This window comes from Mustela nivalis (genome assembly GCF_964662115.1).
Source record: "Mustela nivalis genome assembly, chromosome: 6".
Lineage (NCBI taxonomy): Eukaryota > Metazoa > Chordata > Mammalia > Carnivora > Mustelidae > Mustela > Mustela nivalis.
Window position 1 is genome coordinate 50722239 of NC_139025.1, and position 13199 is coordinate 50735437.

General features: G+C 44.4%; 2 protein-coding genes across 4 annotated transcripts in view; one reads left to right on the forward strand and one right to left on the reverse strand.

The window, feature by feature from the left end:
* Positions 1-7516, reverse strand: LOC309866582 (uncharacterized protein; the record flags this gene model as incomplete). The annotated part of the gene is made up of 4 exons (XM_082734418.1): positions 1-530; positions 6098-6676; positions 6759-6997; positions 7394-7516. 4 exons carry the CDS (start codon positions 7514-7516, stop codon positions 323-325), a joined length of 1149 nt encoding a protein of 382 aa, XP_082590544.1. The 3' UTR covers positions 1-322.
* MDGA2 (MAM domain containing glycosylphosphatidylinositol anchor 2) overlaps positions 6025-13199 on the forward strand; it is a 996453-nt gene continuing 989278 nt past the window's right edge. For 2 of the 3 annotated variants that reach the window (XR_014312926.1, XM_082735224.1), the window contains exon 1: positions 6025-7912. Coding sequence is in view for 2 of the 3 variants with exons in the window: in XM_082735224.1 (XP_082591350.1) it covers positions 7633-7912 (280 nt within the window). In the remaining variant the exon portion in view is untranslated. The remainder of the gene's footprint in view (positions 7913-13199) is intronic. The other variant, XM_082735225.1, reaches the window with a different exon arrangement.

The window sequence follows — 13199 nt, forward strand, 5'->3', positions numbered from 1 at the left end:
TATTAAGCTTTAGCTTGGAGAATTCAGACCACAGCAGTTTTTCTATAAAGCAGAGAGTAAGGAGAATGCAAGATTCAAATGACTTTCATTTTTCCCTTTGCAAGGATGGTCAACTTCCCTCTGGCCTGGTGGGAGTTTTATGGCCAGGAAGAATAGAAGAGCATAGAGAGAGGAAGGAAAATGAGATGTAGAGTTGGAAGATAGGGATATACATATTTCTGAGGGGGACTTCCCTGTCCTCTCTTATGCCTGAAAGGTAGTAGTGACCTTCGTATACGTTAGGTATTCCATGGTATAGAAAGCTTATTTTTTCAATCTTGCCTTAACTTTTGGATGAAAATATCTCAGAGTGTAAATCAGGGAAACTACAAAGGAATATAAAGATCAACATGGCATAGTCAGGTAAAGAAAGAATGAAGAATAATACCATATGGTTTCCAAGGTGTGTGGTGTGGAGGAGATCCAGACTTTCCTGATGGCCCCAGAGAAGAATGAGAAAATTCTTCAATGTCAAGAAGTCTGGGAGAAGCCTGAGGTCAGAAGAAGGTAATAGCTGTGTCCTTATCACTGAAAGACACTGGGTGAAGATGTGAGCCATGGGTGCCATGGGGTAAGTGGCAGACACTCAGAAATCAAATGGAAGTCTAATGATGTTGGGTGAAAGAATACACCTCTCTCTAATATAAGGACAAAACATGAACCAACCATTTGTGGGATGAGGACAAAGTGAAGGGCACATGAGAGAAACCCTGAAAAACTAGGTAATTAGATAAAAGGTGCTAAATTTAAAAAAAAATGGTCTAGAGAGAGAGTTCCTGCACAAGCCCAGTGGGGGAGTGGTAGGGGGGTGGGGTGGGTAGATAATCCCAAGCAGTGTCCACACCCAGCACAGAGTTCAGTGTGGGGCTGGATCCCCCAATCCTGAGTTCATGACCTGAGCTGAAACCAAGAGTTGGACACTCAGCTTACTGAAATACCCAGGCAACCCAACATATGCTAAATTTTAAATCAAGAAGAGGCTGTGCTTCCTTGAGTTTTCCCAACCATTAGCTGATGTGAGTAGCTTGTCAAGAGGTCAAGTTCAATTACAATGTTTAAAGTCTATGTTATGTTATGGCATATTATATTAATTGTATTGGTGTTGTGATGCTAAATTTTGAAACCAGTACCTGATATGACCCAAATTTTCTTTCCTTTATTTCCTGTTACATGCACAAATATAAATTACTCCAAATATAGAATCATGGGGAATGTTTTAGTTCAACTCTCTTCTATTCCTTTATATCTTATCTGTGGCTTAATCAAATCGCTTTCTTGTCAGAAACAGTGGGCTTCTTTACATTTCCACCACAAAATTGCTAATCCAACTTTGATGTTGATCTTTAATCTAGTCTACTGGTGACCTAGAAGTGTAAGCATTACTTCATACCAATCTGTTTTTAAAAGATAGTAAACCAAGAAAAATGATAAGTGGAAACTTCTCTGTGTTAATATTTAAGCTGTGGAGTTTTCAAAAATAATCTTGAAGTAGAATTGTACTCTCAAATTTTCAAGTTTTCAGACAATCTTAAGCTTTTCCTAAGTACTAAAATGCCAAACCATTACAGATAAACTGTAGGAAGACTTCAGAATTCAATGTAACTGGACAGAAATGGGACAGATGAACTTTGAATGAAAGCAAGTAATGTCATGCCTTTTAGAGAAAACACTTACTTCATCATGCTTATAAAACTAAAGATTCTGAGCTGTTAGCTAACCTCAAAATGGAAGTGATTCAAGTCGTGGTCACATATACTATTGCTCTTTGACAACTAACAAATATTATCAATAAAAATATTAGGAGTAATAATATATTATTAGAGTACCATGTGTCAGGTGCTGAGCTATGTATCTTACGTACACTACTTTACTTAAAATTCTTAATAACCTCTTGCTCTTTTTGTTTTATGAAATAAGGGAAACGTCAAGGTCAAACTGACGTCAGATATTCAAGCTCAAGGCAGTCTGATGTCAAAGCTCAGACATTTACCTACTATGTTACACTGCCCTGAACTGAACATCTTCTACTCTGGAACAAATCTGCATTTTTTTCTGTTCCTGAAATAGTGTCAGAATCAAGGGAGACGTGCCAGAATAAGAATAGATCTAGGGCAGGGCTACTAAAATTGTCAAGGCTATGGTATATGAGGGTAGGCTTTAAAAAAAATAATTATAGGTTCAAGATACAAACTATAGAAAACATGAGTGGTTTACAAAATCCTGGAGGTCTAGAACTATAGACTAGCATATCTGTCTTAAAGAAGGAGGGCATATGAGAGAGAACATTCTTTACTAAATCTCGGAGATTTGCTATTTTTAAGCTGAAGATAGAATATAGAATATCAAGACTATAAAGACCTTGCCTCATGTTTTCTACCTCTGCCTCTACTTTCCTGTGTTTGTGAGGTACTCCTCACCAGCAGCCACAATATATCTGAGACCTTAGCCCCATCATCTGGTAACAAATTACCTTGGCATCCTCTCAAAACAGTCTCCTTATAATCAGCCTTTCCTAGGTACCTCCTTTTTCATTTAGACCCTGGATTTGCTACCTCTGGGGATTATCCTTTGGGTATTTTGTTACTTCCTCAAGCCATATATCTCTCCTTGATTTCTTTCAGTCCATACAATGGGAATTTGATGTGCTTCTTTATTTCTAATTTAGCAGTTGCCTTTCTCACTCCCCTTTTTGTTCTCACTAAAGCCCTGTTGAGGGACAATCCTGTTTCCCAAATGAAATCCTGAGTTCTGCTGTTTATGAACAAGTGCCCCCTGCCTGTCTTCTGGAGATGACCAGACCCCCAATACTATGCTTTGTCTCACTGATAGTAAATCATGTCTCGCTGTCACCTGAAACAGTCAATTCTAGGTGATGCTGCTTAGGTTTTTTCTAAGCTTGGATGGGGTGAAGCTATTACCAAGTGGGAGAAAATGAAACTAGGTGGACAGTCATTTGGTTAGAGAAAACTTATCAGAACAGAATATTTTGTAACCTACAGGAATGGTTCAATTGTAGGGTTTAATTAGACTTTATTATAATCTGAGTTAGCTTTAAAGAGAACTGGTCCATTGGGCAGAGGTTGAGGAAGGGATAGTTTCGGGTCTCAGATTCATATCCGAGCCACAGAAAAATGGAGTTTGCATTCACAGATTTTGGAAATATCAGAAGTAGATTTAGCTTCAGGATAAAAGGATGAGGCCAGAGGTCTGTATACACAGACAACTGAGGTATGATTCAGGGTGAGTTATAGTCCAAATAAGATGTGATATAAACCAGGAATCTGTGATCAAGAAGAATAAGGCAAGCACAAGGAAGTGTGGGGCAACAGATTAGGGTGTGTAGTTTCTGAGAGATAACCTATATACCCATGATGATTTCTACATTCTTGCTTAGTTTTATAAACCAGACATGGAATAGTGTATATGTGATTTAAAGGACCACTGGTGGAAACAGGGAGTAACCGTAAAAATACACAAGACTTGGTATTTGCTTTATGGGAAGAGGCTAGGTTAGAAAGAAAGGACAGATTTGCTACTAATATTCTGACTTTGCCCTAGTCCGCAGTATCTCCTGAATTACTAGCTTTTCTTCTTTCCGTCCCACTATCTGGGGTGTATCTTGTACTAAGCCCTGATTCCCTCCGTGACATTGCCTCTCCCACGTTATCTAGGTTGGAATGTCACGCTCATGCTGGAAGATGGAGATAGAAATTAAAAAGAAACCATAGTTAATAAAACTATAACAGGTTATTAAGGTAATAAGGGTTGTCAGAGGAGAGCCCCTAAATTCTCATGGTCCTGTAATCAGAAAAGATTAAGTGTTCACTGCTGTTCTTATTACAAGAATACTCTTCAGTGAGCCTTAGCAGATGCAACGTGGGATTCCTTTGGGCTCAATGCAGCGTCCATACTCACAAGGCAAAATCCAAGAAGCTGGTAATCCATAAAGTTATTTACACTGCTCCTACAGCAAACTACACTAATTGGGCTGCAGAGTGTCCTGGGTCTGATTTCATTGCAGCCTTTGGACCTGTCTTCTAAAACTCCTCTCTCCTCTCTGATAAATCTTCTCCCTGCCAGTCATTAAGTCTCAGCTCAGGCTCACCACCTGGAGGCCTTTAGTCGCTAGTGCTAGGTGTGGCTGAATACAACACACTGGGTTGGTCAGGGCAGATTAAAAAATGTTGAATTTCAAGCAGAAAACAAAAAAACAAAAAACAAACAAAAAACCTTGATTGGTTGAACTCGCCATTTGTTTCCAAGAGTTATCTATCCAATATTTTCATAGGAACAACAACAAAAAATATTAAATCCAGTGCAATTTTTATCCTCATTGCCATGTTACTAATTAACGGTTGCATGTAAAATTTGCCACCTAGTGCCTTGGGGCTTTATTTATATAATACCCATAGTAGTGGTGCATATGTTGACCAACACACCCTGTCCACTATGTGTGTTTCTTTAAAGGAAGGGATTCTGTCTTATATATTTTTGTATGTTTCAAATCTAGAATTAGGCCTGGCCCAGAGTACATACATCTGGCTGTTTCCTCAACTGAAATAAATTCTGCAATGTCCAGGTTCTCTAAGTTCTCTCCAAGCTCCAAAGAGTTCATTCAGGAACTGCTGAGGTTTCCATGGCTGAGATGTGCACTACGTGGAAAATAAAGGCCCTGTGAGTTCCCAAAGCTTATACTCTAATGTTCAAGGTTAAGGAAAAAAATCTCCATTAGGGATAGTCACTTAGTCTGGATTCCTTTGTAAATGGGATATACACTGAGATTCTGTGATAATAAGATATTTAAATCTAGAGTTCTGCAAACAGTCAAAGGGCCTAGGATTCCATAAATACCCCCTCCCCCAAAAGGACAGTGCTGGTATGCAGGTGAAGTACTATTTGCAGAACATGAGCAGCTAAAATCTGAAAGTACCTCGTGGACATACTGTGAGCTGCCATCTGAGAGTTGCAATTTACAGTCCCTTGAAGCTGCTGTGCTGTACTACGCAAGAATGATTTACTTTTAAAAGACAGATCTTCAGAAACTTAAGACAATTCCTACCGCCCACCTTCCCTACACAAATGACTAGTGAACTTCATTCTCTTGAGAAATGACACACATTGAGTTTTAGTTCTAAAATGATACTTAATTCCATCCTTGAAAGTGGCATTTCAAAAGAAGGGGTCCCCAACAACATGTGAGTCATCCATTGGGACCCTCTCAACATTCTTGGTTCCTCCTATCTTGGAAAGCCAGAGGGTAAGCACTAGATCACACCCTAAAAAGATAAAATGCATAATTCACTTAATTGAGTTAAAGGACCTCATTGGAGACAATGGGGACTATTCATTTTCATGTGTTTGGAGCTCCCTCCCCACAGCAGAAGTAGCAGGGGGAGAGGGAACTGCAGTATGTTATGTTAATTTATTATGGGAGCAGATAAATGAATACTATGCTCCAGATTCTCCATAGCAATTACTTTTGTTACCCATGTATAAATGCACGTTTTTAGCTATTTTAATCACTTCCTTATCCATATGCCGTTTGAATTGTGAAGAATATATTCAAGAAAGTGAATTGCACGCAGGAAGCACTAATTATTGTAATTATAAAAACAACTCACAAACCACTTATATATTCCCAGTTTTCCCTAGCAGAATTTGGTTAAGTATTCCTACACTCGCTCCAATGTAAATTAAAGATGCCTCCAATTTTCTGATCCTTTTCTAACTACGAATTTCTTAAACTCAGTATCAGAACTAGCTAGCTCTGCTCCCAATGAGAGTCTGTCTTTCACAAAAAAGATTTTCAAAGCAGCTAACTTTAGTCGGAGACGTTGCATATTAAATAAACTAAGCTCTGAACTCCTAGTGTTTCTCCCCTAGAGAGGAGAGACACCTCATCGCCACGATGACCACATTTCCATTTAAAAGGATGGAAATGGAGAAGAAACGAAGGCACTTCCAAGTGGCTGCTGGCCTGTTCTGCCTTCTAGTCAAGCAGAACGGGTCCTGGAAGACCTTGGGCGGCGGGGAGGAGGAGGTAGTGTGTTGTAATTACCCTGATCTAGGCTGGTAGCCGGCCCTTCCGCGTGCAAGCGCAAACAGCGGCATCAGGCATAACAGCGGCGGCAGCGCCGCGGAGCTCCGAGTCCGGGGAGGGCCTCGGCGGGGAAAGCTGGAGGCCGGATGTGGCCGGCCTCGCGGAGCCTCTCGGCGCTGTCCATACTGATGAGCTCCTCGGCTGACACAGGCAGGCTGAGCGAAGGCGGAGCAGAGGAGGCAGAGGAGGCGCGGAGGCAGGCGGCTGAGCCGCGCACCCGGCTTTGACGTCGCCCAGCTGCGGCTAGCAGCTCGCGCTCTCAGCACGTAGCGCGCAACGTGACCACACACAGCCTCCCTCTCGGGCAGCCCGGCAGCCCGTCCGCCTGCTTTCGGCTTCGCCCTCCTCTTCCACCTCCTCCTCTCGCCTCCGCGGCGCGCACCCCCGCGCACACCCAGAGATTCCGGCCGGCGTCGAGCCCTGGGCGCTCTGCCGCCCGGCCCGGCACCTCTGCCGCAGCTGGGGCCCGACCCGCGGCCACGCAGCTGGGTGTCCTCCTCGGGCGGCCGCTCCCGCGTCCAGCTCTGGATGCCAGCACTACGTTAGCCCAGGCGGGGAACCCCTTCGGCGGCTCCCTCCTCTAAACTCCCGCCTGTCCCGACCGCCCCCACCCCTCCACCTGGCGGGGGCGGCGCGGAAGCCCAGAGGACGCGCGCGGTGCCGGTGGGCACGCGTAGACGTGTGTGCGGATCCGGTCTCTGCTTGGCATTCTCCCTCTTTCGCAAGTGGCGGTGCCTGGACTCTGCTTTCGGCTCCCGGAATTGGTGCGGCCGCCCGGAGCCCCTTCTTCGCTGGCAGGGCGCTAACGGCTATTTTGGAGAACGGTGGTGGCGGCGGCGGCGGCGGCGGCGGCTGAGGCTGGTGCCCGAGAGAGCTCCAGACGCACACTCTGCTCCGCGTCGGTCCCTGTCCTCCTTCCTCCCCCTCCTCCCATCCCTTCCTCCCCACCCCCGTCCCCCTAGCCCCACTCCTCCTCTTCCTCCTCCTCTTCCTCCTCTCCCTGCTCGGCGATGCGAGCCTGTATCGTGTAACAGGATTGGCGTTGCAATGGCAACTGATGGAATGGGGGAAGGCAAGACAGCAGGGCTGGGGGCTCCGGACTGCGGGCGGGCGGGCCGCTGCCGCCGCTTGACGCTGCTCCGGGGACCTTCGCGAGTTACTTTGTAAAGGCGAACCCAGGCGAGGACGCCCCTGCTCGGTGCCCCGAGTCAGAGGCCACTTCCTGCTCCGTGGCTGCCCGCGTCAGGCTCGCACCGCTCGGCACCCCCGGACCCCGGCCCGCGCCCGCTGCCAGCCCAGCGCGCCGCCGCCGCCGTAGCTGCGGAGACTCGAGCCCGCTACCCTGAAGAACACTTCGCCTCGCGGCCCCCTTCCCATCACGCCCCCTGCTCCTCCCCGGCGTCTGCGATTTTCCCAGGCGCCCGGTGTGAGTGCGGCGTGCGTGTGAGTGTGTGTCAGGGTATTGTGTTGTGTGTGTGTGTGTGTGTGTGTGTATGAGTGTGGGGTGTGCGGGGCTCCTGCGCTCCGCTCACGGACGCTGCCGGGGAAGGACGGACAGACGGCGCTTTCTTCTTCGGCGAGCGGTTCCCGGGCACCTCGGCGCGGCCCGGGCGCGAGTGGAGCGCGCTCGGCTAGCCGCCGGCCTCCGGAAGGTCCCGCTGCGTACCCCCTGGGCTGGATATGTTCATGTTCACGTGAAGATGGATTTAGTGTACGGTCTCGTGTGGCTGCTGACAGTCCTCCTGGAGGGGATCTCTGGCCAAGGAGTATACGGTGAGTGGAATAGCGACGCTATCGTGACCTTGTGATTCTTAGGCAAGATGGGCTGGCGAGCAAAAATGCACGACTCGCACCGTTGCGGGGCCCCTCCCGGCGTGGTGTTTGATTTACACTTCATCACGTTATTGGGAGCGGTAAGGAGGCAGCGAGCGTGCTGCGGATTGGGCTGCGAGCCGCTCCCCCGGCGCCTCGGCTGGGGCTGGGAGTTGGGTCGAGCCGGCAACATTGCACTCTTGCGAATGAGTGGCTTTGCGCTTGGTTTATCCCCGCTAGGGCCCCGAGCTCTAGCAGTCTTTGATTTAATAATCAGTTGGCTCCTTGCATTGCCGCGGTGTCGGTGCCGCGGTTTCCCCTGAAGGGAAGCTTCGAATGTGACCCTAGTGAGCTTCCCATCCCTCTCTGTCTCCCGCCTTTTCCTTCTCTCCACCTTTTCTTTTCCTTCTCTCCACCTTTTCTTTTCTTTCTCTCTCTTTCTTTCTTTCTTTCTTTCTTTTTTCTTTTCTTTTCTTTTCTTTTCTTTTTTTTTTTTTTTTTTTTTTGGTGAATGCCTCTATGACTTGATTTTCCGGCTCAGGAAGTGGGGTGACAGTTGAGTTGCGTTCTGCACCAGCGTTGCCATGAATACTGACTTGGGGAGGGGAAAATAGCAGGCAAGACTCTCGATGCCAGACACAATTAAGGGACATGTTTATGTGAATGGATGAGCAAAATGCATGAATGAACGGTTGGCCAAGTCTGCGCGTCTGGGCTCCGGGGCAGGACACCAGCTCGCTGCAACAGGAACACAACCTCAGTTTTCTGGAAAACCCAGGTCTGGGCGGGTTAGGACCAAGGCAAGCTTGTTAATTTGGAGATTTTTAAGTCCTCAGGAGCAAATCCAGGTTCCTTTGCCTGTCAGCAGTTGGCACCCTTGGCTTTCGGGACTGAGAGATAGACTCACATACACATACCCAGGCTCTGGTTGAAATGTGCGTCTTTTCCTGGGACAAGCAGGCACTGCCACAAGGGGAACATAACTTTTATCTCAAAGATATGGTAGAGAGGTTAGGAGAATAGCTCTTGAGGGTACAGCAGGCCAAAACTCTCCCAGAGCTCCCCTACAGTCCATGTGTGCTGGAAATCAACCTACTACCTTTATTTTCTATCAAAGTGCTGGGGGGGGAGGGTTGGACCCTAGCACTGCAGTGCTAGGTCAATGGCTGTTCTGGAGCAAAGGGCATGAGTGTGGAAATGTCAGAGCTCTCCCTGCAGACCCCAGAACTTACTGCAGAGAGGGCATGGGTGCAAGGGGAACTTGAATACTCTAACTCTCTGGGAATGTGGTGTGCACCTGGGTAGATGCTGGGGAAGGGATGTGGGAGATCCCATAGTAGCCTTTACTGTCTCCACTGTGTTCTTCCTGGTCTGAGCAGTGGGAGGGGGTTGTCTGGAGGGGGTTCTGGAGCCATGGAACTCCATCGGCCACTCCCCTTTCCTGTCTTCCTAGTTCCCTTTTAGGCATGGGCCGGGAAATTTTCACTTTCTCCCACCTAAAGACATCTTAATTTCTTTTCTCTACCCATCCCCTCATTACCAAATGAAAGAGAACTTGCTAGACCGAGGTGGTGGTGGTGGTGGTGTTTGTGTGTGTATAAAGGAGATGTTGAGACTCCAGGCAGATCTTACTGCTTGGGCTGACAGCAGGAGGTGAGGCACTGAGGAAGGCAGGAATGAATTGAGTGCTCTTTTGACTTCTGCTGGTCTCTGGTGTCCCTGAGATGAGAGTGGCTGAGATTCTAGGGATGGAGGAACGCTGAAAGTAGAGGCTTCTGAAGGAGCTGTTCCTTAGCATGAGGGAGACTGGATTCCTTTTATCTCAAGTCTAAGTCATTTATTTCTCTTCCATTTGTTAGGACCATCCCAGCTAAACGGATTTAAAAAAAAACAAAAAAACTGTTTGTGTGTATGGTGTGTGTGTGTGTATGTGTGTAGGAGATAATGAAAAGTTAGAAAGATTGCAGGGACAGGACGTGTGAGAACTCTCTGGATTAGAAAGGCACGGTACCATTTTTCCTGTCACTTTTTGTCATTCATATTATTGTCCTGGCAAGTTTCATGTTGGGCAGTGGAAAAGGGTAAGATCTAGGAGTGGAGATAAGTAGGAAATAATTACATGGAAATAATGCCAATGGTGCTTAACAAAAAAGGGGGAGGCAGTTCTGCTACTGAACTGATCTTTGCGATGAAAGTGGTGGTCTTGTTTTGCTTGTTTTCTTTTAATATTGATGTGGGTATTGGGCATCTGACTTGGAATAGAATGAGTTTTGTATGAAAATTAGTCAGCAACCCTGGTCGTTATGAATGCCACAGCTATTAGGTGGGTGAACAAATATATTTATGTGTTACTTTTTAAGTATGTCTTAGCACACGTTAGGTTCTTACAGTGGGAATCCCTAACCTTCAGCATCAGCATCACCTGGGAACTTGTTAGAAAGGCAAATTCTCAGGCCCCCCTCTTTTCTAAATCAGAAATTCTGGATGTGGAACCCAGCAGTCTGTGTTCATGACCTCAGGCCATGATGACTGTGATGCTTGCTGAAGTTTGAGAACCACCAACATGGACTTAAAATTTCATTGCGTTGACTTTGTAAATCATGACCTTTCTTAATCTAAAGTAGTTTGAATTTTATTAGTGAACGTGTGTATAATGAAGAGAACAGGTTTTTTTTTTTTAATTTAGGTATAAAATATTGATCAATTGTGAAAAGGACACAGAAGAGTTAGTATAAGATTATAGATGTGTTTTGAACATTTTACATGAAAATGAATGAATTATAAAGGGCAATTATAGGGGCACCTGGGTGGCTCAGTGGGCTAAAGCCTCTGCCTTCGGCTCAAGTCATGATCCCAGGGTCCTGGGATCCAGCCAGACGTCAGGTTTTCTGCTCAGCGGGGAGCCTCTTCCTTCTCTCTCTTTCTGCCTGTCTGCCTGCTTGTCATTTCTGTCAAATAAATAAATAAAATCTTTTTTTTTTAAATGGGCAATTATAAACAGACTTTAAGACCTACATAGGAACTTTGCTACCATAAAAATCTATATCGCTCTATCCTTTTGTCTGTGTTTGCTAATGAAAGACAAAGTATTATTTCTTAATTTTGTTTTCTAGTAGCCAGCTTTAAGAAGTAAAAATTATGTGCAAATCAAGCGAAATTATTTCTTTGCAGCTCAAATTAACTTCTTGATTTAGTAATTCAGGTTTTTTTTTTTTTAAACAGTATATTTGTTTTAAGGCACAGATGATATTATCTTGAGTTACTATAATCTTCTTTCTCTTATGTTCAATCAACTTGACACCATGTGCAGTACTTATATGTGAAAGTTTATGCTGTAGACCTAGAACTGATTGTCATTTATCTTGGGATATTGCTCAGCAAACTAACTGCATGCTAGCTGAGATTTGCATATGTGTGGCATTTGGGTAAGGGAACTTATCCTTCACTTGCACTGATATCCTCCCCTCTACCAATAATTTTGATGTCATTTAAAAAGGACATTAAAAAAAACTGACATTTTCCCTGTTTATTTCTTAAATACTCTGTATCAGTCATGGCATCGCAGTGATATAAATTGCTTGAAAACACTTCTGAAGGGAAGATCGCAAAAAAATAATTTTTTATAATAGAGCTGCATCAGAAGAGTCGATGTGGACTTCCTGAAATAACTGTTAACTATTCTAATGGATAATGGTCATTTGGAGATATCTGTATTTGTGTAGTTTTTAAAAATCTATTTTCTTGAGTTACAGATTTGACTTTCTTGAGTTTTAGATAGTTATTTGCATTCAAAAATTTTTTTCCTCAAAATAGTCTTCAAATTTTAGTGTTTTAATTTTCCTTACACCAAAAACCAAGTTATTAAATGAATAATGAAATGGTATCCATTGCCGGCATTATTTCGTTGGACTTCCCTTGTATGAGGTTGAGGATAACTAATTAAACATAGGATCAGAGGTCATAGTAAATCCCAGCTATGTGTCTATTTAACTGAAGTACCTAGAACCAAGTGATCCAAAGCATTTTTCCAGTTTTGAAAGTTTTCTTTGTAAGTTATTCTGTGTCATAAATTGTTTGGGCTGTTTAGCTATGTTTCCGTTTCTTTTTCTTTTTAAAGATTTTATTTATTTATTTGTTTATTTAGCAGAGTGGGGGAAGAGAAGCAGTAGGAGAGAAGGAGAGAGAATCTCAAGCAGACTTCGTGCTGAGCACGGAGAGGGACGTGAGACTCTACCTCACTACCCTGAGATCCTGACATGAGTCAGATGCTTAACCTACTGAGCCACCCAGGCACTCCCTAACTGTGTTTTCTAGAGATCCTCTTGGTAAGGCAGCATACTGAGAATCGTATCTCCTGGTAAACTTCTCAGTTGTTTTGCTAAAGATAAAAATAGCTCTATTGCCACACACTGTATTTTTACCTCTGACCCATCAGGTCCTTAATTTCCAAGGAGGCTCATAAAAGATTATAAATACATTAGCACAAGACAAATCTACAAATGAAAAACAGAATTATAGTCTCAGTATGAGTAGTTTTTAATGGGAGCCAAATCAGCCAATGACTGTGTATCCTGAAATGGTTAATGCACCCTCTATAAATAGCTCCCAGGATGTGCAGGAAGCAATAAACAGAGTAAGCTTATCAAACATACTATAGTCACTCAATTCCAGTAATATCAATTATAGCGAGCTATATTCACTCAATTCCAGTAATGTCAGTTAATATCATATAATTTAGGAATAACATCCCAGGCAGTAGCTATATAGAAAAGACTTGGTGGGATTGAGAATCAGGGGATAAGGTGGATTGGAAGGGTCTGGAAGGTATTTCAGACTGTCAAGGGATTGAATCTGAATGGATAGATTGGCCCAAAAGGTTAGGTGCTCTGGAACGTCTGTTAACCATTACATCCAGTCCCAGGATATTGCCACCCTCATGGCAAATTTGTTCCAAGTGCACGGAGTTGTGATTTTTGTCCAGTTTGAGTTTGGAGATCTTATTATATTATATGCTTTTGACTAAACACATATATAGGATGTCAGCCTGTGGGAGGAGAGGCAGATATGACTTTAATAAGGGTTCCTGAAAAAAAAAATTGGTCTGAAGCTCTATCACATGTAGTCAGCTTTTTCTGTCTTTCCACTCCTTACCCCACTGCTCATACACATTCACAGACTAATATCATCACATCACCACCTTGGCCACCATCACAAGGAAAAGTGACCTGCCCTTTGTAACCAGGATTAT